A 27959-nucleotide genomic window follows, 5' to 3' on the forward strand; every position below is an offset into this window, starting at 1 on the left:
GTGAATAAAACAGGTAGATACTTATATATAATGTGTGTATATAGCGTAATAACGCCACAAACAATATTGTTGGAGGAGAAATATTAGTGGGTCTGGCCTTGAGGGCGGCCGCCGATCAGCTGACTGTGTGAGTAGCTACATCTTTGTGCCTTTACTCACCATACAAGCTTCGATGTACAGTTATGGTCAACAAAACATGTAAATATGTATATATAACGTCTGTGTATAGTGAATAAATGCAAAAACAGTATTGTGGGAGGAGAATGAGGGTGAGTGAGGTGGTGTTGAGGGAGGGAGTGGCAGTGAGTGGCTCGCTGGTGTTTGGCGATCATTCCTCGTTGCTTTTTGACTCACAAGACCAACTTAGTAGTTCGTTATGGTGAACAAAACATGCAGATACTTATATATAACCTGTGTATATAGTGTAACAACAGCAAAACTATTTGTTTATTGTTTTATGAACATAATAATTGAATCACTAATATGCACACCATAATTTTGAGTACAGCGATGGTTCACACATTTTATTATATAAATATGCCACAATTCACTGTATGGAATAATATTACTGCAAAAAACTAAGAAAAAATCAGAGACATTGAAATAATTAGGTAATAATATATCTGTGGCAACTGCCGTCTGACAGCTCGGGCGGAGTAGACCTCGTCTGGCGAAGGTTCTGCCAACGACCCTTTTATGCCACACTTCCCTACCCTATTGCAGCTAAAATATGCCACCTACGATTTTTTTGTTATTTTTTTCTGTGATCAGGGAACAAAAATGAACACTTCTATCAGACAAAAGATTTTTTTTTTTTTTTTTCCTTTGTGCCTGTGGGGGTGAATTCCATTTGGGCCCCTAGCGGTTTGAGGGTAAAATTAACCTAAGAATAAACAATACACAAATTAGTAACAGAGTAGATGGTAAATTCCTTGGTGTTCTCATTGATAACAAATTGAATTTCCAATGCTAATATACTAAATACCTGTATAGCAAACACATTTCTAAAACAGTTAGTATTCTTTCTAAAATCAGATGCTATGTACCTTGCACTGTCCTGGTAACACATTATTACTCTCATCAATCCTAATCTCACATGTGGTGTCTGTGCCTGGGGTTCTACTACTCAAAATTATCTATGACCCCAAATTACTGAACCTAAATCAGCAATTAGAACAAAAACAAAACTCATGCCCCCAGACAGCACTTGGCCTCCTTAAGTCTTTGAAACTCCTGCAGGTGCGTGTGGCTTACATCCTGTTGTTTAGGGCTCCATTGAACAGATGCCATCTTTAAATTTTTCCCTGGGGTGAGTCCCGGAGGCTCCCCGAAGCTTACTAGGCTGATGTGCTAAAGTCAGACTTTGGCATCAGTCATGTGTATGGAGTTCTTATGGGCCTACCGGGGACCACGAGCCAGAACCTGGCCCCCTCTAGAGAGGCAAGGGGAGCAATGGCCTATAGAAACCCCCGTGTAATTGGAAGCATTCTATGTCTGTCATCGACCAGGTTAAGCACCCAGAAAGGTAGGCGTCCCAAAACAAACCCCTATTCTGGTGAAAATTGCAACCAAAAGCCGAACGAGTGGATAGAACTCCCCAAACAAAAACGAGCAAACTAGTATGATATCATTTGTTGTTGCGCTGCTGTCTGCGCAGCCCCCCTCCCCAGGAGGGGGAAGGGGGAGCCCAAGACCTACCGCGCCAGCGATCCACACCCCAGTTCTTGAGGCTGATGCTATCAGCTCGGTTATGTGCTCTGGCTCCAGTCTTTTTGCAGCGCTGTGCTTTGAGTGTGGCTGCTGTTCTCCAGGGGTGCGAGAGCCAGGAGTTATTCCTTAGTACTCGGGCTGCATGCGCCTAGGGGTTCCCTTCCCTAGGTGCCTTGTAAGTACTGCCCTTGGAGCTTGGCGTTACCTTCCACAAGTTCCTTGGGGTCTGCCTCTGTGTGTCCGTTTTACTGCTCAGTTTCTCGGCCATTCTTTGGGTACTTTGGGGTTTTGTCTCCCCTAGTTTACCTTAGCGTAAGAGGCAGTTTTCGCATGGTTTGGGAGCAGGGTGCTGTGCTGCTAGTTGTCACCTTTCACAGCGGCCGGCTCTGTTCCTTGGGGTACTTTGTCCTCTTGTGGGGTTTTGTTTTTCTTTTTGTTTTTGCCTTGATGGGGGGTTCTGCCCTCATTGCCACTGGTGTTCAACCTCACCCTGTTACTTGGTGGTGCCCCCAGCTTGGTCCCCGTGAGTATACACTTCCCTGGGGTTCAGCTTTAGACAGTTTGTTTGGTAGTTTTGGGCGCTGGTTAGCAGTACCCTGCCTGGGTTTACCTGAGCGCGAGTCCTCTTCAAGTAAATGCTCAGGACCCTGGGAATCCCCTAGGGGGCACGTGGGTCCGATGGATGTGACCCCCGGGGTCCTCCCCTCGCTTCGTGCGAGTTTGAGGGTTGTTCGGACCCCATGTCTCAGGACGACCCTCACTGTTTTTGCCTCAGTCATGCAGCCTGTTGGGTCGGTGACACTTTCGACTCTGAGTCCTGTGAGTATTGTTGCTTGCTGGTGACTCAATTTACCCAGTCTTTGGATGATGATCTTTGGGTACAGGCTGCACAGGCATTGCATTCTAGGTTTCGTGTGTTGCAACGCGCTAGGTTAGTTGTTCACCCGGATGCCCCGTGGCTGCCCCATTTTGCTTATAGGCAACTGGTCTTGGGGGTGGGGGTCGCTTCGACCCTGGTTCAGTCCGCATCTCCCGATCCTTCCCCTCCTGTTGTGCGTTCTAGTCCCCCTCCCCTGCTTCTGGCCCCGAAACGTCTGAGGGTTTCGGAGTCGGGGCAAGGGTTAGTTGGTCTTGAGACTTGGGCAGCCTCGGGGGATGCCCCTTCTGATGTGGCGCTGGAGGCATTTGAGTCTCCTCCCCCGGCCGAAGCCTTTGGGTCTGACCAGTGGGCCTCCTTCTATCCAGCTAGTACAGCTGCGCCGGATTTGTCTAGTGAGGTCGTGGCAGTGGCAGTCCGCCACTGGCTGCCACTCCCTCCCTCCCTCCCACTCCCTCCCTCACCTCACCTGACTCACCACCATTCTCCTCCCACCATACTGTTTTTGCTTTTATATACAGACGTTATGTATAAGTATTTACATGTTTTGTTCACCATAACTGTACATCTAAGCTTGTATGGTGAGTAAAGGCACAAAGACGTGGCTACTCAGTCAGCTGGTGGCGGCCGCCCTCAAGGCCAGACGCATTAATATTTCTCCTCCAACAATACTGTTTGTGGTGTTATTACACTATATACACACATTATATGTAAGTATCTACCTGTTTTATTCACCATACTGGTACAAGTAAGTTGGTATGGTGCCCAAAGACCATAATGGTCACCAGTAAACAACATGATAAGTTGTGCAGACGACGCACCTCCCTCACCAAAATGGCGGCTCCCAACCTGCTCCTATTGCTGTTATTATACACATGTTATATATAAGTATCTACATTTGTGTTCACCATAGCGAACCACTAAGCTGGTATGGTGAGTGCAGTCAATAAAAGGTGGCCACACACAGTCAGAAGACAACGCCGCCACCCTCCATCCCACAGCATTACTCTTCCCTCCATGGAGCACAGCACTAAATATCACCACAATCCTACTATTATGAGAATCCTGGTCAGTTTTATCTCAGTCAGGGGTGTTCTGTAATAATATCATCGCTAAATAATAGCAAGAACACGTATATTATGGCATTTTTAGGCGATGTTGTGGTCACAAACTGAACAGCAGTGCTGTGAGCTCATGCTGCGTGTGTCAGGCTTGGTAGCTCACTCAATACTGAGGCCCCCTCACACCCGGGAATTTGGTCTACGATTTTTTTTAAAATGCTGTCTGTTTACAAGATCCCTGATGAAGGTGTGGTGAGCCCCGAGTATCCACGGGCCGTTTAAATCTTGCGTAGTACTCCAATACATCATATGATGTGTTGCGCAGTTAAAAGGTTAAACACCAGCCTAATGCAGGGTGTATAGACCTAGTTTGCATTCATACAGTAGGCACCCAGTGCTGTTAGCTTTGTTTGCGAGTGACGTGTTTGTCAGCCGGTGGAAGAAAAATCGTAATAACCCACCAGCTCAAGGGCATGACAAAAGGAAGGAAACAAACAAAAATGAGTCAATATTTTTCATGAACTAGTAGCAGAAAATCAACCAGCTCAGAAGCAGCTGAAGCCACAGCAGCAGCGAACACCAGCAAAGCTGATGCAAACATCTAAAAACATCGAGTGTGGAGTGAACAGTTAGAACAAGTGATGAAGTTTGTACATAGTGTTAAAATTAAAGTTACAGTAATTTTAGTGTACAATAATTTTCATAAACTGTATTATAGTACTCAACATACAGCAGAACTACTTTACCCTTAGACCGCTAAGGGCCTTTATGCCTTCAACACCCACAGGCATAACAAAAGAATTCTTTAACCCCTTAACTGCGTTGCCCCCAAATATGACACCCCCGCAGTGCGCAGAAAATAAATTCTCTGGAAAAAATTCTTTTTCTTTTTAAAGTGTCAGAAACCCTTCCCTCAGTATGGGTATGTAGAAAAAAATTGAAATTGTACTTACTTTGGCTGCTATGGGGTCCGTGAGTTGGGGAGTGACGTCATCATTCCCTGTTCGCCCGTGACGTATGCTCCCGGGGGCCAGTAAGGCGCTCGGGGCGCGGCGCGGCGCGCGAGTTGCTGCGAATATAAGAAGAACATAAGAAAAAAGGCAACTGCAGAAGACCTATTGGCCCATACGAGGCAGCTCCTATCTATAACCACCCAGTCCCACTCATATACATGTCCAACCCACACTTGAAACAATCGAGGGACCCCACCTCCACCACATTACGCGGTAATTGGTTCCACAAAGCAACAACCCTGTTACTGAACCAGTATTCAACCAAGTCTTTCCTAAATCTAAATTTATCCAAGTTATACCCATTTTTTCGTGTTCTGTCTTGTGTTGATACTTTTAATACCCTATTAATATCCTTTTTGGTGTGTCTATTACCCCACTTGTAAACCTCTATCATGTCACCCCTAACTCTTTGCCTTTCCAGTGAATGCAATTTAAGCTTTGTTAATTTTTCTTCACATGAAAGATTTCTAATTTGGGAAATTAACTTAGTCATCTGACGCTGAACACGTTCAAGTGAATTTATATCCATTCTATAGTACGGTGACCAAAACTGAGCATAATATATTATGCAGTTATTGAACGAAAATATATTTTCGTTCATTTTTTTCGCACAGTTCCAAATACATTATATTTGTTTTTACATGCTAATCCTATGTATAGTGAACACGTACACTATATTATGGCAGTAAAACATCCGTACTGTCCGAAGACACCGTGTTACGTGCATGACACTTGTGTACACATATGCAGCACATATTTACTATGTATCATGCTAATTTTTTTTTTTTTTTTTTTTTTTTTTTTTTTTTTTTTTTTTTTTTTTTTTTTTTTTTTTTTTTTTTTTTTTTTTTTTTTTTTGCGCAGGGATATTTCTGAGCGGGCTCTAAGCCTCTGGCTGGCCCACTATGCTAATTTATGTATATATACAATCTATTTACACACTATACACTGTCACACACTAAACTTAAACTCAAACCAAACAAATCCCAAGGGCTGGATGAAGTGTTTGCCAGGGGTGCTTAAAGAATGCAAAGAGCTTTGCGACCCACTGTCTATCATATTTAACCCTTAAATGGCGCATAGCTATATACAATTTGACACCCACAGGCGCATACCAAAAAAAAAAAAAAAAAAAAAAAATTTTCTTCCCAACCTGTTAATGTGTGTTTACTGATCACGGGGAAAATAATAAAAAAATCGTAAGTGGCATATATTGCCCACTATAGGGCGGGGAAGTGTGACAAAAATCAGGTGCTGACTGAGCGTGCGTCCCAGGCGGTCTGTTGATCGCCAGCTGTCAGGCCAGAGTTTCCACAAAGAGATAATTACCTAATTATTTCAATGTCTCCGATTGATTTTTCGTAGTTTTTTTGCTGTAATATGTATTCAATAGTGTGTAGTGTGATATATTTATATAATAAAATGAGTGAATCATCGCTGTACTCAAAAATATGGTGTGCGTATTGTTGATTCAGTTATGTTCATCAAACAGTGAACAAATACTTTGTCGGTTATTACACTATATACACAGGTTATATATAAGTATCTGCATGTTTTGTTCACCATGACAAACCACTAAGTTGGTATGCTGAGTGGCAGTGGCAGGCAGTGACTGGCTGCCACTGGCTGCCACTCCCTCCCTCATCTCACCTCACCTGCCTTGCCACCATTCTCCACCCACCATACTGTTTTTGCTTTTATATAAAGACGTTATATATAAGTATTTACATGTTTTGTTCACCATAACTGTACATCTAAGCTTGTATGGTGAGTAAAGGCAGAGAGACGTAGCTACTCACACAGTCAGCTGGTGGCGGCCGCCCTCAAGGCCAGACGCACTAATATTTCTCCTACAACAATACTGTTTGTGGTGTTATTACGCTATATACACATTATATATAAATATCTACCTGTTTTATTCACCATACTTGTACAAGTAAACTGGTATGGTGCCCAAAGACCATCGTGGTCATCAGTAAACAACATGATAAGTCCTGTAGACGTCGCTCCTCCCTCACCAAAATGGCGGCTCCCAACCTCCTACTCTCGCTGTTATCTCACAGTATACACACGTTATATATAAGTATCTACATTTGTGTTCACCATAGCGAACCACTAAGCTGGTATGGTGAGTGCAGTCAATAAAAGGTGGCCACACACACTCAAAAGACAATGCCACCATCCTCCTTCCCATAGCATTACTCCTCCCTCCATGGCGCACAGCGCCAAATATCACCACAGTCCTGCTATTATCAGAACCCTGGTCAGTTTTATCACAGTCAGGGGTCTTCTGTAATAATATCATCGCTACATAATAGCATGAACAAGTATATTATGGCATTTTTACGCGATGCTGTGGTCACAAGCTGAACAGCAGTGCTGTGAGCTCATGCTGCGTGCGTCAGGCTTGGTAGCTCACTCAATACTGAGGCCCCTAACACCCTGGAGTTTGGCCCACGATTTTTTTAAAAATGGCGTCTGTTTACAAGAGCCCTGATGAAGGTGTGGTGAACCCCGTGTATCCGCGGGCCGTTTAAATCTTGCATAGTACTCCAAAGCATCATATGATGCAGTGCGCAATTTACTGCAAGTCGGTCAAAGCATCATATGATGCGATGCGCAGTTGAAGGGTTAATAAATCAATAGTTAGGCAGAGTGCCAGAGTTAGGGAAAGTTGCTAATGTGATACCAATTTTTAAGAAAGGAGATAGATCACTTGCGTCAAACTATCGACCAATTAGCCTAACATTTATTGTGGGAAAGTTACTTGAATCGATAATTGCAAATAAAATTCCTTTTCATCTTGAAAAACACAAATTAATAAATGATTCGCAACATGGTTTTACAAATGGCCATTCATGTTTAACAAATTTGCTATCTTTTTATTCCAGCATAGTTGAGGCAGTTGATAGTGGTAAGGATTGTGATGTCGTGTACCTTGACTTTAGCAAAGCTTTTGATACGGTCCCACATGAAAGACTGATTAAAAAAATAGAGGCTCATGGTATTGGAGGTGCTATATTAAGTTGGATTAGGGCATGGCTATTCCAAAGGAAACAGAGTTAATATAAATGGGGTTAAGTCAGGGAGGGAAAATGTTGTAAGTGGAGTGCCTCAGGGCTCTGTCCTGGGACCTCTGTTGTTTATAATATATATAAATGATTTAGATTCAGGTTTGAGTAGCAATATTTGCAAATTTGCCGATGATACAAAAATCGGCAGGGAAATTAACACGGAAGAAGACTCGCTATCACTTCAAGTTCATCTAAATAGGGTTTTGAAATGGTCAAAGGATTGGCAGATGCAGTTTAATGCTGATAAATGTAAAGTTTTGAGGCTAGTTAATGATGATAGTTACAAGATACAAGCTAGAGGGTGTTGAGATTGCGAAGTCGAATTACGAAAGGGATCTGGGAGTTATGATAAGTAAGAATTTAAAACAAAAGGATCAATGCATAAATGTTCGTAATAAGGCAAATAGGACACTTGGATTTATTAATAGAAGCGTTAGTAACAAGACACCTGGTGTTGTTCTTCAGCTATATCTTGCTCTGGTTAGGCCCCATTTAGATTATGCAGTTCAGTTTTGGTCGCCGTACTATAGAATGGATATAAATTGACTTGAACGTGTTCAGCGTAGGATGACTAAGTTAATTTCCCAAATTAGAAATCTTTCATGTGAAGAAAAATTAACAAAGCTTAAATTGCATTCACTGGAAAGGCGAAGAGTTAGGGGTGACATGATAGAGGTTTACAAGTGGATAAATGGACATAACAAAGTGGATATTAATAGGGTATTAAAAGTATCAACACAAGACAGAACACGAAACAATGGGTATAAATTGGATAAGTTTAGATTTAGGGAAGACTCGGGTAAATACTGGTTCGGTAACAGGGTTGTTTTGTGGAACCAATTACCGCGTAACGTGGTGGAGGTGGGGTCCCTCGATTGTTTCAAGCGCGGGTTGGACAAGTATATGAGTGGGATTGGGTGGTTATAGATAGGAGCTGCCTCGTATGGGCCAATAGGCCTTCTGCAGTTACCTTTGTTATTATGTTCTTATGTACATTGTATTTGCCAACTTTACCTCTCCCATCATAGTTATTTACACCAATGTTTCATGTTCATTTATGTATATTTACAACATATGTGCACACTATACACTGTCACACACTATATACATTTACCATCAACACATTCAGAACATCGCGTGCGTAGCAGTTGCTTCGTATGGGCCAATAGCAGCTGCCTCGTATGGGCCAATAGCAGCTGCCTCGTATGGGCCAATAGCAGCTGCCTCGTATGGGCCAATAGGAGCATTTGGCCATGAACACATTCAGAACAACTCGAGTGAGAGCAGCCACACCCAGCCAGTCTCCCTCACTCCAACATCTTATTTGCCAACATTGCTCCTCCCACCATACTGTTATAGTTCTTATTACACATGTTCTATATACTTATCTACATGTTTTATTTACCAGAACTATGCAAGTAAGCCAGTATTGTGTCCAAACAGTACAGTGGCCACCATACACTGCATGAAAAATCACACAACAGACGACGCTACGATTACGTCACCTCCCTCACCAAAATAGCTCCTCTCAACATTCTCCTGTTGCTGTTCTTACACTATATACACACACTATATATACCCATGTACATATGTTTTGCCCATAGCGAACCACTAAGCTAGTATGGTGAGCAAACCAAGAGTGGCAGCCACACACACACACACAATGAGGCTACCTCAATGCTCGCCCTCCCTCCCTCACCAAAATTCCTCCTTCCACAATACTACGCACAACGTTAATTATAACCACAATCCTGCTATTATCACAATCCTGGTCACTAATTCCTGTAAATGAATAATTGTCCACACGTTTATTTTTAAAAGGAACCTAAGAAATCATTTGAAGATTCCTAGATGGTGGAAATAATGCTGTGGTGCTGTGGCTAGCGCTGCGAACATTGTGAACAGTATTGAATCACTGATATTTGAACATTATACCCAGTCATTATCACACTCAGGCTCTTCTATAACACTATCACAGCTAAATAATACAAGTTATATATATATTTTGACATTATTAGGCGATGCTGTGGTCACACGCTGAACAGCAGTGCTGTGCGCTCATGCTGCGAGCGCCAGCCTTGGTTGCTCACACACTACCGAGGCTCCCACACTCGGGAATGTGGACCACAATTTTTTTTAAAGATGGCATCTGTTTACAAGAGCCCTGAGGAAGCTGATGTGAACCCCATGTAGCCGCGGGAGTTTTGAATGGACTGTGAAAAATACAAATACCCGGAGGCGCGTTGCGCAAACCAGACGTGAGCCTGCAGGCGCGTTGCGCAGTTTAAGGGTTAATCTTATAGAAGTGTTCATTTGTGTTCCCTGATCATGGGGAAAAAAATCGTAGGTGACATATTTTGGCAACAATAGGGCGAGGAAATCTGGCAAAAAAAAAAAAGACATTGACAGAGCAGTTGCCAGACAAGGTCTGCTCCACCCGAACTCTCAAATGGAAGTTGCCACAAAGATGATATTACCTAATTATTTCAATGTCTCTGATTTTTTCTTTGTTTTTTTTTGCAGTAATATTATTCAGTAGTGTGTATTGTGATATATTTATATAATAAAATGTGTGAACCATCACTGTACTCAAAATTATGTTGTGCATATTAGTGATTCAATTATGTTCATAAAACAATAAACAAATAATTTTTCTGTTATTATATTATATACACAGGTTATATATAAATATCTGTTTTGTTCACCATAAAGAACCACTAAATTGGTATTGTGCGTCAAAATGCAACGAAGAGTGGCCTTCACTCGCCAGCCAGTCAGCCACGCGCCACTACTCCCTCACTCGTCAACATACTCTTCCCACCATACTGGTTTTGCTTTTATTCACTATACACAGAAGTTATATATAAATATCTACATGCTTTGTTCACCATAACTATTCATCTAAGCTTGTATGGTGACTTCAGGCATTAAGCCCATCATCACACAACAAAAATCTGCTATCAGAATAATAACTAACTCTGCTTTCAGACAACATCCAGCTCCCTTGTTTAAATCCCTAAACTTGCTAAATATTAACTCCCTCCACACATTCTCTTGTGTCAACTACATTTACAAAACCCTGTCCTTTAATGCAAACCATGCTCTGAAATTCTCCCTGAACAGATGTAATAGGACCCATTTTCACCACACCAGAAATAAATATCTTTTGATATCCCCAGGGTCAAACTTAATCGGTGTAAAAACACTATGCAAATTAAGGGACCTAGTCTATGGAACTCACTCCCTAGTGAATTGAAAAACTGTAAAACTTTTGCCTTATTTAAAAGCAAAACCAAAAAGTACCTAATTTCATCTTCTTAGTTTCCTACACTGAGCTTTAAATTTGCTCTGTACCTAGTGTTACCCAATCTCCTAATTTTTATGTAGTATCAAACAACCTTATCATTGTGTTCATTGCTGTCTTCTTTTGTGCTAGCCATATGCTCTGTATTGTGACTACCAATTTTTGTCAACTATCATTCAAGCTGTCATTGCAATCAATCTTAGCTACCTATGTGCTTTAATATACTGTACCTACAATTTTCTCTCATCTTCTTTTTTCATTCCATGTAACTGTTATCATTTTTTTTGTCTAAATTTTGCAAGTATTTACCTACTTAAAATTTTCTTAGATTAAGGACCTGCCCGAAACGCTGCACATACTAGTGGCTTTACAAGACTGTAATTACCATATTATGTATCCTCACATTCCCAATGTACCTTCTTGTATATGCATAAATAAATAAAAATAAATAAATAAATAAATAAATAAGAGACGTAGCTACACAGTCAGCTGGTGGGTCTGCCGTCACTGGTTCAAGACCAGGTGCACTAATATTTCTCCTGCAACAATACTATTTGTGCTGTTATTACATTATATACACACACTATATATAAGTATCTACATGTTTTATTTACCATACCTGTACAAATAAGCTGGTATAGTGCCCAAAGACCATAGTCACAACCAATAAACAACATGACAAGTCATGCAGATGACGCACCTCCCTCACGAAAATGACGGCTCCCAACATAATCCTATTGCTGTTATTACACTCTATACACATGTTATATATAAGTACTACATTTGTGTTCACCATAGCAAACCACAAAGCTGGTATGGTAAGTCCAGTCAATAAAAGGTGGCTCAGAGAGAATGTGCATCTGAGCTCAGCATACCACTTCACTTGATCTTTCAGGCATCCCTGTGTACTGGAGTTGTAGCAGACGTGTGGAAAAAGGCTAACATAGTTCCAATCTACAAAAGTGGCAACAGGGAAAGCCCCCTCAATTGTTGACCTATATCAATGACAGTGTAATAGTACAAAAATTGGACAAAATAATTAAAACTAAAAGGGTAGTACACCTGGAGAGAAATGATACAATATCAGATACAGACTTCTCGATCTGGAAGATCCTGTGTAACAAATTTACTCGGTTTCTATGATCGCCTCACAGAGATTTTACAGGAAAGAGATGGATGGGTTGACTGCATCTATCTGGACCTAAAAAAGGCTTTCGACAGAGTTCCACGTAAGAGGTTGTTCTGGAAACTGGAACACATTGGAGGGGTGACAGGTAAGCTGCAAACATGAATGAAAAATTTTCTGACATAAAAAAATGAGGGCGGTAATAAGAGGAAGTGTATCGGACTGGAGAAATGTCACAAGCGGAGTTCCTCAGCGTTCAATTCTTGCACCAGTAATGTTCATTGTCTACATAAATGATTGTCCAGATGGAATACAGAATTATATGAATGTTTCCTGATGATGCTAAGATAATAGAGAAGGTAAGAAACTTAGATGATTGTCATGCCCTTCAAGTAGACCTGGACAGAATAAATATATGGAGCACCACTTGGCAAATGGAATTTAATGTAAATAAATGCCATGTTATGGAATGTGGAATAAGAGAATATAGACCTCACACAACCAATAAATTTTGTGAGAAATCTTTAAAGAAGTCTGATAAAGAGATCTAGGGGTAGTTCTAAATAGAAAACTATCAGCTAAGGATCACATTAAGAACATTGTGCGAGGGGCCTGTGCTACACTTTCTAACTTCAGAATTGCTTTTAAATACATGGATGGAGAAATACTAAAGAAATTGTTCACGACTTTGTTGGACCAAAGTTGGAATATCCAGCGGTTGTATGGTGCCCATATCTTAAGAAGCACATCAACAAACTGGAAAAGGTGCAAAGGCATGCTACTAAGTGGCTCTGAGAACCGAAGGGCAAGGTTAACAAAGAGAGGTTAGAGGCATTAAATATGCCAAAACTAGAAGACAGAAGAAAACGGGTGATATGATAGATACGTTCAAAATAGTAATAGGAATTGATAAAATTGATTGGGAAGATATCTTGAGACCTGGAATTTCAAGAACAAGAGGTCATAGATTTAAACTAACTAAACATATATGCCAAAGAAATATAAGAAAATTCACTTTTGCAAACAGAGGGGTAGATGGTTGGAACAAGTTAGGTGAGAAGGTGGTGGAGGCGAAAATCGTTAGTAGTTTCAAAGCGTTATGACAAAAAGTTCTGGGAAGATGGGACACCACAAACGTTGGTCTCATCCTGTTACTACACTTAGGTAATTACACCAGCAGGCAGACGACACTCCCTCGACCCTCCCTCCCTCACCAAGATTACTCCTCCCATCATACTATGCACATCGCTAATTCTCACTACAATCCTGCAATTATCAGAATTCTGGTCACTAAATCATGTAAATTAATAATTTTCCACGTGTTTATTTTGGAAAGGAAACGAGAAGTCGTTTGATGAATTGTAGATGGATGAAATAATGGCAGTGTGCTGTGGCTAGCGCTGTGAACATCTTGAACAGCATTTATTCACTGATATCTGAACATTGTACATAGTTTTTATTACAGTCAGGTTCTTCTGTAATACTATCATGGCTAAATAATCCCAGATACATAAATATATTTGGACACTTTTAGGTGATGCTGTGGTCACAAGCTGAACAACAATGCTGTTAGCTCATGCTGCATGTGCCAGCCTTGGTTGCTCACTCAGTACTGAGGCCTTCACACCTGGGAAGGTTGCCCACGATTTTCTTTTTTAAATGGCGTCTGTTTAGGAAAGCCCTGAGGAAGCTGATGTGATCCCCGTGTAGCCGCAGGAGTTTTGAATTATATGCTATACTGTACCTATGAAATCCCTGAGGCGTGTTGTGCACCACCCGTCAAGAGCCTCAAGGCGCGTTGCGCAGTGCAGTTGTTAATCTAACAGATAGAATTAAGTAGGTAAATTTTAGCAAAATTTATAAAATGTTAATAGGTACATTGTAAGAAAAATTTATAAGGATTAGTAGGTATATTAAAGCACATTGATAGCATTGATAGCTTGATTGATAATTTGAGAAGATTAGTAAGCATATTGATAGCACATATAAGATGACAGCAATGATCACAATGGTAAAGTTGTATGGCTTGGGTACATATATAATGGGCAATTAGGTAGCACACAATATGTGTTCAATATAACAATCTGCTACAATAGCAATAGCAACAATATGCTACAACCTGTTAGCATATCAATATATATTCAATTTAACAAATTCTTACATGTGAGAATCTCCTTTTCTTATCATCCTTTCTCTCATCTCCAGGTAAAGATGACATATTTGGGGAGAATCCTTGTATCTACCCAACCATAGGAAAGTCATCGTGTAATGTACGAGCTCTCACTTACTGTGACCTGCACCGCATCATGAGGGATGATATCCTTGATGTCCTCGATCTTTACCCTGAATTTGCTGAAGAGTTCTCTCGTAACCTAGAGATAACCTTCAACCTGAGAGATGTAAGTCAGATGTTTCATTATGTGACATAATATATGTGTTATTGATTAGTCTGTAAAATACTTCTGTTGAGTATTTGAGTCTGTTTGCTTAATTAATGTACTGCTAGTAGTACATGTATAGCATTCTACCATACATCCTTAGAATCAAAGGGCAGTCAGGCTGTAAATATATATATGGTATCACTGCCACAGACTATAGCATCCTTAACCCCTAAGCTGCTCTGGGCTATTTGGCCTTCAACACCCACAAGTGAAAAAAAAAAAAAAGAAAAAAAAATCCTCATTCTGTTGTGTTCCCTGACGATGAGAAAAAAAATTAATTGTACTTAACAATGTCGTAAATGACAAGTTGAGCGATGACGTCACACCCAACATGCATGCTCATGCAATGTGCATCCCGGAGGTGTCACATAATTACCCAAGTGTAGTTACAGGATGAGAGCTATGCTCATGGTGTCCCGTCTTCCCAGCACTCTGTCATATAACGCTTTGAAACTACTGATGGTCTTGGCCTCCACCACCTTCTCACCTAACTTTTTTTTTTTTTTTTTTTTCTTTTTTGAGATATATACAAGAGTTGTTACATTCTTGTACAGCCACTAGTACACGTAGCATTTCGGGCAGGTCCCTGGAATACGATTCCCTGCCACGAAGAATCGTATTTTCATCCAAGTGCACATTTTACTGTTGCGTTAAACAGAGGCTACAGTTAAGGAATTGCGCCCAGTAAATCCTCCCCGGCCAGGATACGAACCCATGACATAGCGCTCGCGGAACGCCAGGCGAGTGTCTTACCACTACACCACGGAGACTAAAACTTATTCCAACCATCTACCACTCTGTTTGCAAAAGTGAATTTTCTTTTATTTCTTTGGCATCTGTGGTAGCTGGTAGCTAGTTTAAATCTATGACCTCTTGTTCTAGAAGTTCCAGGTCACGGGAAATCTTCCCTATCGATTTTATCAATTTGTTACTATTTTATACGTAGTGATCATATTACCTCTTTTTCTTCTGTCTTCTAGTTTTGGTATATGTAATGCCTCTAATCTCTCCTCATAGCTCTTGCCCTTCAGTTCTGGGAACCACTTAGTAGCATGTCTTTGCACCTTTTCCAGTTTGCTGATGTGTTTCTTAAGATATGGGCACCCACAACCGCTGCGTATTCTAGCTTTGGCCTAACAAAAGTCGTGAACAATTTCTTTAGTATATCGCCATCCATGTATTTAAAAGCAATTCTGAAGTTAGAAAGCGTGGCATAGGTTCCTTGCACAATATTCTTTGTGGTCCTCAGGTGATAGTTTTTTTTATCTAGAACCACCCCTAGATCTCTTTCTTTATCAGAATTCTTTAAAGATTTCTCACATAATATATAGGTTGTGTGGGGTCTATGTTCTCCTATTCCACATTCCATAACATGGCATTTATTAACATTAAATTCCATTTGCCAAGTGGCGCTCCGTGTACTTATTTTGTCCAGGTCTTCTTGAAGGGCATGACAATCATCTAATTTTCATATCTTCCCTATTATCTTAGCATCATCGGCAAACATGTTCATATAATTCTGTATTCCATTTGGTTGATCGTTTATGTAGACAATGAATATTACCGGTGCAAGAACTGAACCCTGAGGTAATCCGCTTGTGACATTTCTCCAGTCTGATGCACTTCCTCTTATTACTGCCCTCATTTTTCTATCGGTCAGTGCGGCGTTGGTGGAGCCGATGCAGCTTGCATTCGGTATTGATGTTATTTCAGCTCTGTTTCGCATGCATTCTTGTGCGTTGTTTCACCTTCCTGCTCAAGCGCCCCTTGAGCCGTTCTGGTCCTTGGATCGGGTTCTCTCATATCTATCTTCTCCTTGGTTTGTTGTTGCCCCCTTTGGTTCAGGATTTTTTTCCAAAGCTCTTTTCTTGTTGGCATTGGCCTCGGGGGTTTCGGTCGGGGAGCTTTGTGCTCTGCTTGGGTGCAGAGGTTTCTGCACTTTTGGTCAAGGTGATAGGTTTGTTCATTTGCAGCCGTCTCCTTTTCTGGTGAAGAATGAGACTGCTGCATTCTGGAGTGGTCCTTGAGTTGTTAAAGCTTGGTTGGTGAGGCCAAGGGTGCATCATGTGTTGTGTCCGGTTGCGGCTTTCCGCCATAATTTGCGAGTCACGGCCTCTGTGACCAGGGATGCGCTTTGGGTTGATCCTGTTTCTCTTCTTCCCTGTTCCAGGGTTCAGATCTCTCAGGTCGTCCACAGATTATTCTGTCTAGCCAGCCTGCAGTCTATCCTCGTGCCCATGACATTCGTAAGTTGTCTGCGCTTGCTGCCATCTTCGGTAATATGTCTTGGGCTGACATTCTGGCATGGGGGTTTTGCTGGTCGAACAGGGTCCTGGCTGCACAATACATCGTACATGTTCCTGGGCCTAGTCAAGCCTGTGTTGCTTTGGGTCCGCAGTTGCAGCCTGTTGGCTCGACTTCAAGTTGAGGAGTGAGCGTTGACCGCCTCCTGGGTAAGTCCCTCTTGTTTTGTCTTTTGTGATGTAGCTCCAGGGAGCAGCAGGGGCTTCCCCCTTAGAAAACCAGTGTTTGTAATGAAACACCATTTTCTGGGTGAGACCCGGAGGCACCCCAGCAACCCTCTCTCCCCCAGGTCAGCAGTCTTTTCGTGTGTTTTGACATCCAGCCTCAAACTGGGGGTGTGGATAGCCGGCTCGAGGGTTCTGGGGCTCCCCCTTCCCCTCCTGGAGAGGGGGTAGCTGCTCAGACAAGCAGCGCGGCACGTGTGATGTCATGCTCATTTGCTCGTATTCAATTGGGGAATTCTGTCCACTCGTTAGTTTTCAGTAGTAGTTTTAACCAAAATAGGGGTGTGTTTTGAGGTACTTACCTTTCTGGGTGCCTGGACCAGTCGATGGCAGACGTAGAATGCCCAGTCGATGGGACACATAGAATGCTCGGTTGGAGACAGACATAGAATGCTCCAAATCACATTTGCATTTCTATAGGCCATTGCTCCTCGTGCCTCTCTGAGGGGCCCAGGTTCTGGCTCGTGGTCCCCAGTAGGCCTAGAACTCCTCCTCCATTCACATTGACTGATGCCAAAGTCTAATAATATACATATCAGCCTGGATAGCTCTTGGAATCCTCCAGAGTCATACAGAAAATGGTGTTTCATTACATTCAACACTGTTTTTTTAATTAGTTTCAGCTCTGAAAGTGAATAAATAAAAATCCTCTCCTGTGACATCTCTTTCTTGCTCTCAGGAGGAAGTGACAGGTGTAGACCCAGCTCTTCTCTGGAGGAGACCTCACTGTAATGTTGAGCGAAGTAATTCTCAGGACACAGATGATATAAGAAAAATTGCCTTTAGACCTCCACGGCAACGTCGCCGACAATTCACTAGACGTACTTCTAGTGGTGAAGAGAGTGACTCGTAAGTGTGTTATTCAGTTTTTTAATATTTACTGTGAATGGCGAATTCTGGAAGTCATGGCATCCTTTAAGTTTGCAGAACACCATTATTATGACTACCAAGCCTTTGATTTCTGTGAATATTTTTGAGAATTGTTGTACTCCTACTGTCAGGCCTTTTACTGTCAAGCTCATTTACATCTTACAGATTATCTATTTTCCTAAAGAGGTAATTATTACTTTAATATATAAAAACATGTGAAAAAATCAAAACCATGAGAAATATATTTTGATATTTCTCAAATAATGCAGCATTATTAAAAACTAATTCTAAAGAACACTGTATGCATCAAGTAAAAGAGGATTATCAAAGGGCTTATATTTAACATAAGATACAGATTTATGGTTTGAAAAACATGAATTAAATAAGGCTGAAAAATGGTAAGTGCTATTAAAATTTTGGTACAGTTACCTGGATAAGGTATGTTTGGTAAAGGATAAGAGTAGGATAGGATTGGCAGAATGATACAATATTATTAATAAGGCCATGATCTAGGCAAATAAAATTGTCACTAATAAATAATACCATTGACAAAAGAAATAAAAAAAACAGTTGAATGTTATGAAAAGCTTATTTCTGGGTGAGCCCCAGTGGCTACCTGAAACTACATGGATGATGTAGTACCAAACCAAAAGGTACTCTCAATCGCAGAGTTCTTTTAGGCCTACCAGGGACTATGACCTAGAACCTGGCCCCCTTCCCTCTAAGAGGCACAGAGCAGTGGCACCTTGAGGTTACCTTGAGGTTACCTTGAGGTGCTTCTGGGGCTTAGTGTCCCTGCGGCCCGGTCGTCGACCAGGCCTTTTGGTTGCTGGACTGATCAACCAGGCTGTTAGACTCGGCTGCTCGCATCCTGACGTATGAGTCACAGCCTGGTTGATCAGGGCACTATCATAAAATTATCCAAAGAAGCACCCAGAAAGTCAGTGAAACAAAACAAACCACTGTTCTTTAGAAGGAAGATCAGCTCCTCAAAATTGCCAAAAGATCTCTCCCAACAATGTAACCAGACAATCAAAAATTCATGAGACAAGTGGAAGCTCATTTGCCCCAACTTCTCACCTCATTTCGGGAGAAAAGGGAGGCAGACTGGGTCAGCCAGCTTCTCCACCCTCGATTTTTCCATCACCCCCTCAGTGATGGAAAAACTATCCCAACTCCCTGAGGAAGGGAGAGTGTCAAGGAAGCCACTAGGGTTCACTCAGAAATAGGCCTTTTGTTACAGTCAGTGATGGTTTTCTGGATGGGTCCCCCTACGGCTCTTTGAAGCTACCTACCCACCTTGTGTGTGCTTGCTAGCAAATTGGTTTCCAACAAGTGTAATAGGGGAATGTGGATCGAGAAATTAGTAATAGAGAAAGTGAATACCATTGCAAGTCGGAAACAAAGCAGAAAATCCCTTATGGTAATACAGGCAAATTAATATATCAGTGTTATAACTCAAGTAACAGGCAACTGATGGCATCCAGCCGTGGCCTGGGACAAAAACGTGTCAACTGTACAACCTCTGGGACCCTCGCCCCTCGACCGTGCGATAAGTACTGCCTATGCAGTAGAACAAATAAACATATATATTATTACACATATATGGTATACATATAATATTATAAACATATAGATATATACAACAAAATAAGGCAAAATGGGAGTAAACAAACAAATTTGCACCCACTGTAACAACTCCTTAAAGTCGAAGGCAACGGGAATTGAATGTTATATCTGTAAGAATAGATTTCATTTGGCTTGTACAGGAGTGAGTAACACCATGGGACTGAGAGCTGGCCACTTCCTCTGGGTGAGAAGCACCTATACCTATAATAGGTTAAGTAATAATTGTAATTACGAAGCAATAAGATGCTTATCTTAACATACTAAGAAGGTTAGGTAAGGAGAGTGTTTTCTATGAAGCTTTTCAAGGTAAACTAAAATATTCACAATAAATTAGTATGTCACATATGCACTTATTTAACAAGTCAATATTTAATGTACGAAAGTGCGAGAACGGGTTGGCTGATGGGCACCATGTAGGGGCCTTGAGAGCCATTGGACTGCCCGATGGAGGGGTCGCCTGTGAGGGGCCACCCTGAGTGGATGGTTGGGGAGCACCGCTGGGGACGACGCACCCTTCCTGCACTGGCCCGCGCTCGGCCTCCCTGGCTGCCCTGGTAGGTGGTATCCCTTGGTTTCAGGTCCAAACCTTTGATTTTGTTTGCTATATGGATGACGACACGACTTCTCTTACTCAGGCTCATGGGGTGGGCGACCAGGCCCCTGAGTCGGACCGTCCTGGAAGGCCGGGATTTGTAGCCCCCGCTACAGGGCCCGGTTTAGGCCCAAACCGGACTCTTCTTCCCTGCTCCCTTCCCTCCTCTGTGGTTGGGTCGAGCCCCAAGCCTCCTGTGGTGACCGCCTCGTTCCCTTGCACGGCTCCATCTCTTGTTGTGACTGCTGCACCTTTTGACCCGTCTCTCTATACCGGGTCCCCGGCCATAGAGGCCGTGGCAATGAAGTAACGATGAAGAACTGCAACTGGACACAACACATGATGCATCCTCAGCCGAACCAACCAAGCATCAACAACCCAAGGACCCCTCCATAAAGCAGCAGTCTCATTCTTCACCAGCAAAGAAGGAGGCTGCAAACGAACAAACCTACCACCAAGACCAAAAGATTGGAACCCTCTGTGCCAGAGGAGAGCATGAAGCTTCCCAACCCCAACCCCAGAGGCCAACGCTAACAGGAAAAGAGCCTTCACAAAACAATCATGAACCGAAGGGGCCACACTAAACCAAGGAGAAGAGAGAAAAGATAGGACCCAGTCCAATGACTAGGGTGGCTCAGATGGTGCTTAAGCAGGCGGCTGGGAGCCCACATCAGCCAGTCGTCGAGGTCGGCTAGAACCCGAACTCCCTAAGAGATGCCGACAAGCCACCACGAGTCGGGTAAGGCGTGTGAACACGCGAGGTGCCAGATTCAAGCTGAAGGTAATGCAACAAAAGCAGTAAGCCTGATGCCCCACAACAAAACCGAGCCAATCCCAGAACTCGGGATGAATTGGGACATGCCATTAAGCATCTCGGAGGTCCAGGGACACCATCCAAGTGGTGTCCGTCTCGAGTGCTGAAGCAAAAAACAGACACAGCCTCCTGTAGGATCAGCGCAAACAGCTTCAACAGAACAGCCGAGGGCCGCACCGCCGAGACCAGCACACCAGACCCAGTGTTGGCCCCAGAACGAAACCCAGGGTGGGGTTGACACCATATAGTATAGTGGGGTGTTAGTCAGCTGTCACGGGCTGCTTCCTGGGGGTGGAGGCCTGGTCGAGGACTGGGCCGCGGGGACACTAAAGCCCCGAAATCATCTCAAGATAACCTCAAGAAGATATAAAATTCATACAAGGAGGGGGGGATAAGAAAACTCCACTCAGAGGGTACTAAAACCCAGCAGGGTCAAACTGGGCCCAAGTCAGCCCCCTCCCCTCCCCAGGAACCTCCACACCAGGACCTGGGGCCAAACCATCCTCCAAATCCTCTGACTCAAAAGAAAAAACAGAGGCTGCCAGAAAAGCTGAAACAAAGGGAGTATACTTGTGAGACCCTGAAGCACTGGCTGGAGGAAGAGGCTCGAATGCCTCCATCATCACACCAGAAGGGGTATCCTCTGAAACTGCTCAAGTCTTGCCACCAACTAAACTCTGCCCCGACTCCAAACCCTCAGATGCTTTGGAGCCGGAAGCAGGGGGTGGGGGAAGGGAGTGGACAGGATGAACAGCAGGAGGGGAAGAACAAGGGGGCTCAGATGAAACCGAAGTCGAGGGAACTAACACTCCCAAATCCAAGTCCCTATAGCCAAAACGGAGCAGTCCCGGGGCATCTGAAGTGAGCAACCATCCTAGCGCGCTGCAGCAACCCAAAATGCACCTGCAACACCGAAGCTGCCTGTTTCCGAATATAAAGATCAGTGAATTGGGTGAACTGGAGTACAAACAAGCAACACCACTTGAAGGACTCCGGGTTGAAGGTGTTACGGATCCAACAGGCAGCATGACAGAGGCACGTGCAGTGATTGTCTCCCTGAGATAAGGGGACAGAGCAACCTTCAAACTTGCACAAAGTGAGATGGAACCCAGGAGACACGTCCATTGGACCACTGAGCCCCAGCGGGGGGTTTCCAGGGCCCTTAGACGCCCTGCTTAGGGAAGCCCAGGCAAGGTACGGCACCCCAAACTACCAAACGAACTGCTAAAAGCTGAACCCTTGGAACGTGTACCCTCACAGGGACCTAGTGGAGGACCACTAATATATATAAGAGGTACTAACATCAAGGGGGCAGACCCTCCACCAGGCAAGAAAAACAAAACAAAAATAAAACCCTGTAAGAGCACAACCACCCAGGTGGAACAGAGTCGGCCACTATATTATGATGAAAACAAGCTGTACAGTACCTTGTACCCCTACCAATGATGAAACTACCTCCTACCCAGAGACAAACAGTGGCGCATGAAATACCCAACTTGTCCTAAGGGCAGGCAATCGTCGAGCAGCAAAAGACCCCATGGAGGTAGACCCCAAGCGACTTATGGAAGATAACTGCAAGCCATAAGGGGAGTACTTACAGGGCACCTAGGGAAGGTAACCCTAGGCACATACAGCCCAAGTATTTATGAAATTACTCCTGGCTCGCACACCACCACAGGACAGGACCACACCACAAGGCACAGCACTGGAAGAGATCCGGAGCCAGAGTCGCATGACCGCCAAGTCTCCCATCAGTCAAAGAACTGAGGGTTGATAGTTGGCGTGGGAAGTCTGGAGCTCCCCCTTACCCCTCCCTGGGATGGTGAAGCTGCACAGACAGCAGCGCAGTGACGGTTGTGACATCATGCTCATTTGCTCATTATTAGCTTGGGAAGTTCTGTCCAATAGTTCAGCTTCCAGTAGCATTTTTTAACCAGGTAGGGTTTGTTTTGGGTTACCTACCTTTCTGGGTGCCTGACCCGGTCAGTGGCAGACATAGTCTTTCCAACCACAAGTTTTTTTTATAGGCCATTGCTTTTTGTGCCTCTCTGAGGAGGGGGGGTGGCCCCATGTTCTAGCTCATGGTCTCCGGTAGGCCTAAGAACTCTATTCTCTTTACTGATGCCAGGGTCTAATACATTCATATCAGCCCTTATAGCTCCGGGGAGCCAAAGGGGCTACCCCCAGAAAAAGTATATTTTATATAAAATAAATCCAATTAATTTAACGCTTTCGCCCGGGCGTGACGCAATGCTACCTCATCCGTTTACTGTCGGTAATCACGGGCATGACACAATGCTGCGTCGTCCACAAAAATAATCGCCAAAAATCAGGTTTTTATCCAATTTTTTGGGGACTGTTTGGTAACTGTCAACAAGCCGAATGCAATCTGTGACTACAATACAAACATGAAAGGTTTTGATCACTTTGATCAAAAGATCAAATATTATCACTTCATAAGGAAAACTCACAAATGGACGAAGAAAATGACCTTCTATTTTGGGCAAATGGCTATCTACAATGCTTGTGTGATGTACAGCTACTACACAAAAAATACTAAACTATAATACTAAATATACTAAAATACTAAATACTAAACATTTGTGGGCAGGAATTGGGAGTGTAGCTGGAAGGCGTCTGGGCGCTCACTCGCGGTTAACGTGTGGCCCGTCTTCAAGTCGTCGGCGGGTGGAGCGTGACCAAGTTTTTTATTTTATATGCTAATATTCCTCTAGAGAATTCTATTGCGAACCCATTGATACCAAAATAAAAGACCTAGGACGAAAATTGAGGTGACCAGAGTGAGCACATTTTATCGCTTTTGCGCGCTCCTGGGTAACTCGTTCGCACTTTCTCTGTTTGCTGTGGGTAATTAGCCGGGCTTTTGGAGTTTATATGCATTTAGTGCTGTAGAGAATTCTATTGGGAACACAATGATACCAAATTTAATCTTGTAGGACGAGAATTGAGGTGACAAAGTTGAAGAGAGTATACACTTTTCAGAATTAACGCGCGCTCCCGTGAAACGCTGGGACCCAAATCGCACAGTTGAGGGGTGGCACGCTGGGTACGCCAAAGTGTTAAGATGACAATTTTGAAGATTAGTTGCATTTTGAGGATTAATATCTGGTAAAATAAAAGTTAATTCATTCACAACATCAAGAAAGCAGATTTAAACATAAAGAACTTTTTATCATATTTGGCTTGATTCCAATAAATAATCAAAAGTGGGATAAGAACTTCCGTCCATGCCCATTTTGTTCATATTTCTGAGACATGGATTTTTTTTTCAGAGAAGATAAACACTTGGTCACGAGAAGTTGTATTCAAGAATTTTCTCCAAATAAGGCACGGCAAGACCCATCTCACAACCTCAATTTTGAACATAAACAGAGATCAGGAACTCTTAATTCTATAACTGGTAAGTACATTTAGTCATAATCATAATCAGTTTGTTAGTTATTTATAATTCAGGTTGCTATGTGAAGTAATAGAGATGTACAGCACAATTTTATCCTTTATCTGGTTTTGCTAATGAGGGCTAACTTATTTTGGTGGCTGCTTCTATTGCTATTGAAAAACGTTTTAGGATTGAATGTAAATATTTGTAATTAATAAAGCTACTGAATCTGAATACGAAAAGCTGTGTAAAGTACTCTTTTCTGTGGGGAACCCCTACGGCTCCCTGGAGCTTATTGGGCTAATGTGTGTTATATTAGACCGGGACATTAGTTAATGAGTTCAGACCTACCAGGGACCAGCGCCAGAACCTGGCCCCTTCAGAGGTTTCAAGGAGCAATGGCCCTGGAAAACCTCCTTGTGGTTGGGGTTTTCCTTATCTGCCATTGACCGGGGTTAGGCACCAAGAAAGGTAGGCATAACAAAACAAACCCCACATGGTAAAAAACTAAAACAAAAAACCGAACAGAGAGGTAGAACTCCCTACAATCCCAAGGAAACAAACAAACATCACACTTTACTGCCATGCCAATCGTCCGCACAGCCCTCCCCACCCCGAGAGGGGGAGGGGGGAGCCCCGGACCTCACTGCACCGGCTGCCTAGCATAAATTCGTAAGCTAATGTCAACCGGGATAGACGCTTCTCTGGCCTCAGTTTCCTAGGCGGTGTTTGCCTTGTGTGGCGTTCAGTGCCATGTGTTGTGTTGTGCGGTGGCCAGGTGTTCCTCATCAGTACCAGGGCTGCATGCGCTTAGGGGCTTCCTTCTCTAAGTGCCCTGCGAGTACTGCCCCTGCGTGACAGGGTTATCTTCCCTGGGGCATCCCCCTCCCCATCCGGCCCGTTGGCGCCGTGATGGGGCTTCGTGGACGGCTGCCGGAGTGTGATGCTCCGTGGGACCGTCCTCTGTCCTTTTGTGGCCTGGCACTCCTGCTGCTGTCTTCTCTAATTGTGCCAGATCGTTTTTCCTTTTCCTTATGTTTCGTATTTCTCCCCCCTCTTCTCCTATTTGCTTGTCGCTTCCTGCCGACCTTTTGCTTGTTTTGGTTATTCCTTTGGACTTCTTCTATTTTGATGCCCGGGTGCTTGAGGGGGCATACTCTTGCACCCATAGAACTGTAGTACCCAACGTCTCGAGCGAGAGGAACCTTTTATTGTCAATCCCCCTTTCGTCGCTGAACCCGATCTCGACGGACTGACTCACGAAGCACCCCTAGGGGGCCCCGGCATGATCGGCGATAGCTTCCTGTTGGGTGTCCTACCTCTAATTGTGGCTCCATGGTGGGTAAGGGGGCACATTTGTGGATGAATTTCTTTCTCTTCGTATATATGTCGATGAATGTTTCTGTTGTACCCTCTCAGGCTCGTGGGGTCGGCGACCAATCCCCGAGTCGGCCTGTATTGGAAGACCGGGCTCTTTAGCCCCCGCTGCATTTTGGGCCCTAACCTTACTCCTCCTTTGACCATCCTGACTTCTTCCCCCAGCTCCCTTCCCTCCTCTGTGGTTGGGTCAAGCCTCCAGCCCCCAGTGGTGACCACTTCGTCCCCTGGTGCGGCTAAGTCTCTTGTTGTGACTACTGCGCCTTTTGACCCCTCTCTCTCTGGGGGTTCTCAACGCCGTCCACGCCACGGCCGCACTCGCTCAATTCCTTCCCGTACTGATGCGTATCAGGCCTTGTTTGGTCCCGCTTCATGGGCCAAATACTTTGATCTCCTCCCTCTTGATTCTGCGCCTCCTGACGATTTCCCCCCTCCATCGGCATCTTGTTGATTCCGTGGATGCGTCTGTTACCTTCAACCCCACTTGTCTCGGTACACGTGTCGTTGCTGCTCCTTCTCAGGATGCAGCTTCCCGCTTGGCTGCCTTATCCTGCCTTGGCGAGATCCCTGTTCGGGTCTCAAAGAACGCTCGGTTGAATGCCAGTGTTGGCACTATTCTCCTCCTGCCCCATGTTGCGACCGGTGTTCGGAATCTACAGGACTGCCACGATGACATTCGGCATAGCCTTGATGCCCAAGGCCATTCTGTCCTCCAGGTAGACTCGTTTACTCGTCCCCCTCGTGGTCGTCGCCGTCAGCCCCTTCGGGTTGTGAAGATCACCTTTGATGGTAGGACCCTTCCATCCTCTGTCATTCTTGCTGGTGCCAGGTGCTCTGTCCAGGAGTATATACCTTCTCCTCGGCTATGTAACAAGTGCTGGAGGTTTGGGCATGGTGCCCTCTGCTGCTCTGGGATTCTCTCTCTCTGTCCTTTGTGTGGGGGCAAAGGTCACTCTAAGTCGGAGTGCACTTCTTCCCAGGCTCGCTGCCTCAACTGCGATGAGGCCCACCCTACCTTCTCCCGTGCCTGTATCCATTACAAGCTTGAGGCGGCCGTCCTCAACTTGAAGCTCCGTGAGTGTTTGTCTTCCTGAGGCGAGGCGCCAGGTTCGTCGGCTCCCGCCTTATGCTAACGTCTCTTATGCTCGCGTGTTGCGCTCTTCCTCTCCTCGTCCTTCCCTCCTTCCTCGGACTCTCAACCGTTTCCGGGCCTTGGACCCTGATACGCCCACTGCCCCCTCCTCTGTTCCTTTGAGTTCTGTCCCGAAGGGTTGCCCTCCTGGTCCTCTGTCTGGGGTTCCCCTTCTTTCTACCCGGTCTGTCATGTCTCCTGTGTCTTCTTCCTTGTCTCCCTCCGATCCTCCTTCCCATCCTTCTCCTCCAGCTATTGACTCTCCCCGCCGCCTGTCGGTGCAGGCTGATGTCCATCGCTCTCCTAATGGCCGTCGTGTGTGCTCTTGTTCAGCTTCTGTTGAGACGCTTGAATCTGTTGCCCGGTATGTAGTTGCTGGGACGCCGGTCTCTTTAAGTCAGAAGCGTAAGCCTGGCTCCTCTCCTTCCTCCTCCCCGGCGGGTAAGAAGGCTTCACTTTCTTCCTTGGCCCCTACTACTGGCTCTATTGCTCCTTCCCCTCCCATTTCAGTGGTTGCACCCCCCGTTCCTGCTATGGAAGTTTCTTTGGCCTCCGCTTCCCTCTCGGTTGCTGCCCTTGCTGAGGTGCGCTCCCCTCTTGCTACTCTCCCTCTTCCTGCTGCTGTCCTTGACTGCTCCTCTCCGTTGTCTCTTCCTCTTCCTCCTCTTCCTCCTCCTCCTCCAGACCCCGCCCGCCCACCTCTGGTCTGTTCTCCCACTTCCTTCCCTCCGTCTTTGCTCAGTTTACCCATGCCCCCTAACCCTGACTTTGCTAACCCTGATCCCGACCCTGATATTCTTTAACATGCTATGTTGCTCTTTCGCCTTTGTTTCTTCCTTGTTCTCTGTTGTTGTCCTTTTCTCTTCTCGTTGATGTTTATTCTTCAATGGAACGTTCGAGGTTATTACGCCAATTTCCTCAATCTCCAACTTCTGATTTCGCGGTTTTCGCCCCTTTGTTTCTGTCTCCAGGAGCCGATGCTTGGTGCTCGTCCTGGTCGCTTTCGTGGCT

At 44.2% G+C, this 27959-nt stretch overlaps 1 protein-coding gene across 7 annotated transcripts in view; it reads left to right on the top strand.

The window, feature by feature from the left end:
- sei (seizure) overlaps positions 1-27959 on the top strand; it is a 1036232-nt gene that overhangs the window by 813799 nt on the left and 194474 nt on the right. For all 7 annotated transcript variants that reach the window (XM_069310832.1, XM_069310834.1, XM_069310833.1 and 4 more), the window contains 3 exons: positions 14371-14564; positions 17814-17983; positions 24333-24460. In XM_069310832.1, coding sequence (XP_069166933.1) covers positions 14371-14564; positions 17814-17983; positions 24333-24460 — 492 coding nt within the window. The remainder of the gene's footprint in view (positions 1-14370; positions 14565-17813; positions 17984-24332; positions 24461-27959) is intronic.

The sequence above is a fragment of the Procambarus clarkii genome, chromosome 68 (genome assembly GCF_040958095.1).
Source record: "Procambarus clarkii isolate CNS0578487 chromosome 68, FALCON_Pclarkii_2.0, whole genome shotgun sequence".
In the NCBI taxonomy this organism is placed as follows: Eukaryota; Metazoa; Arthropoda; class Malacostraca; order Decapoda; family Cambaridae; genus Procambarus; species Procambarus clarkii.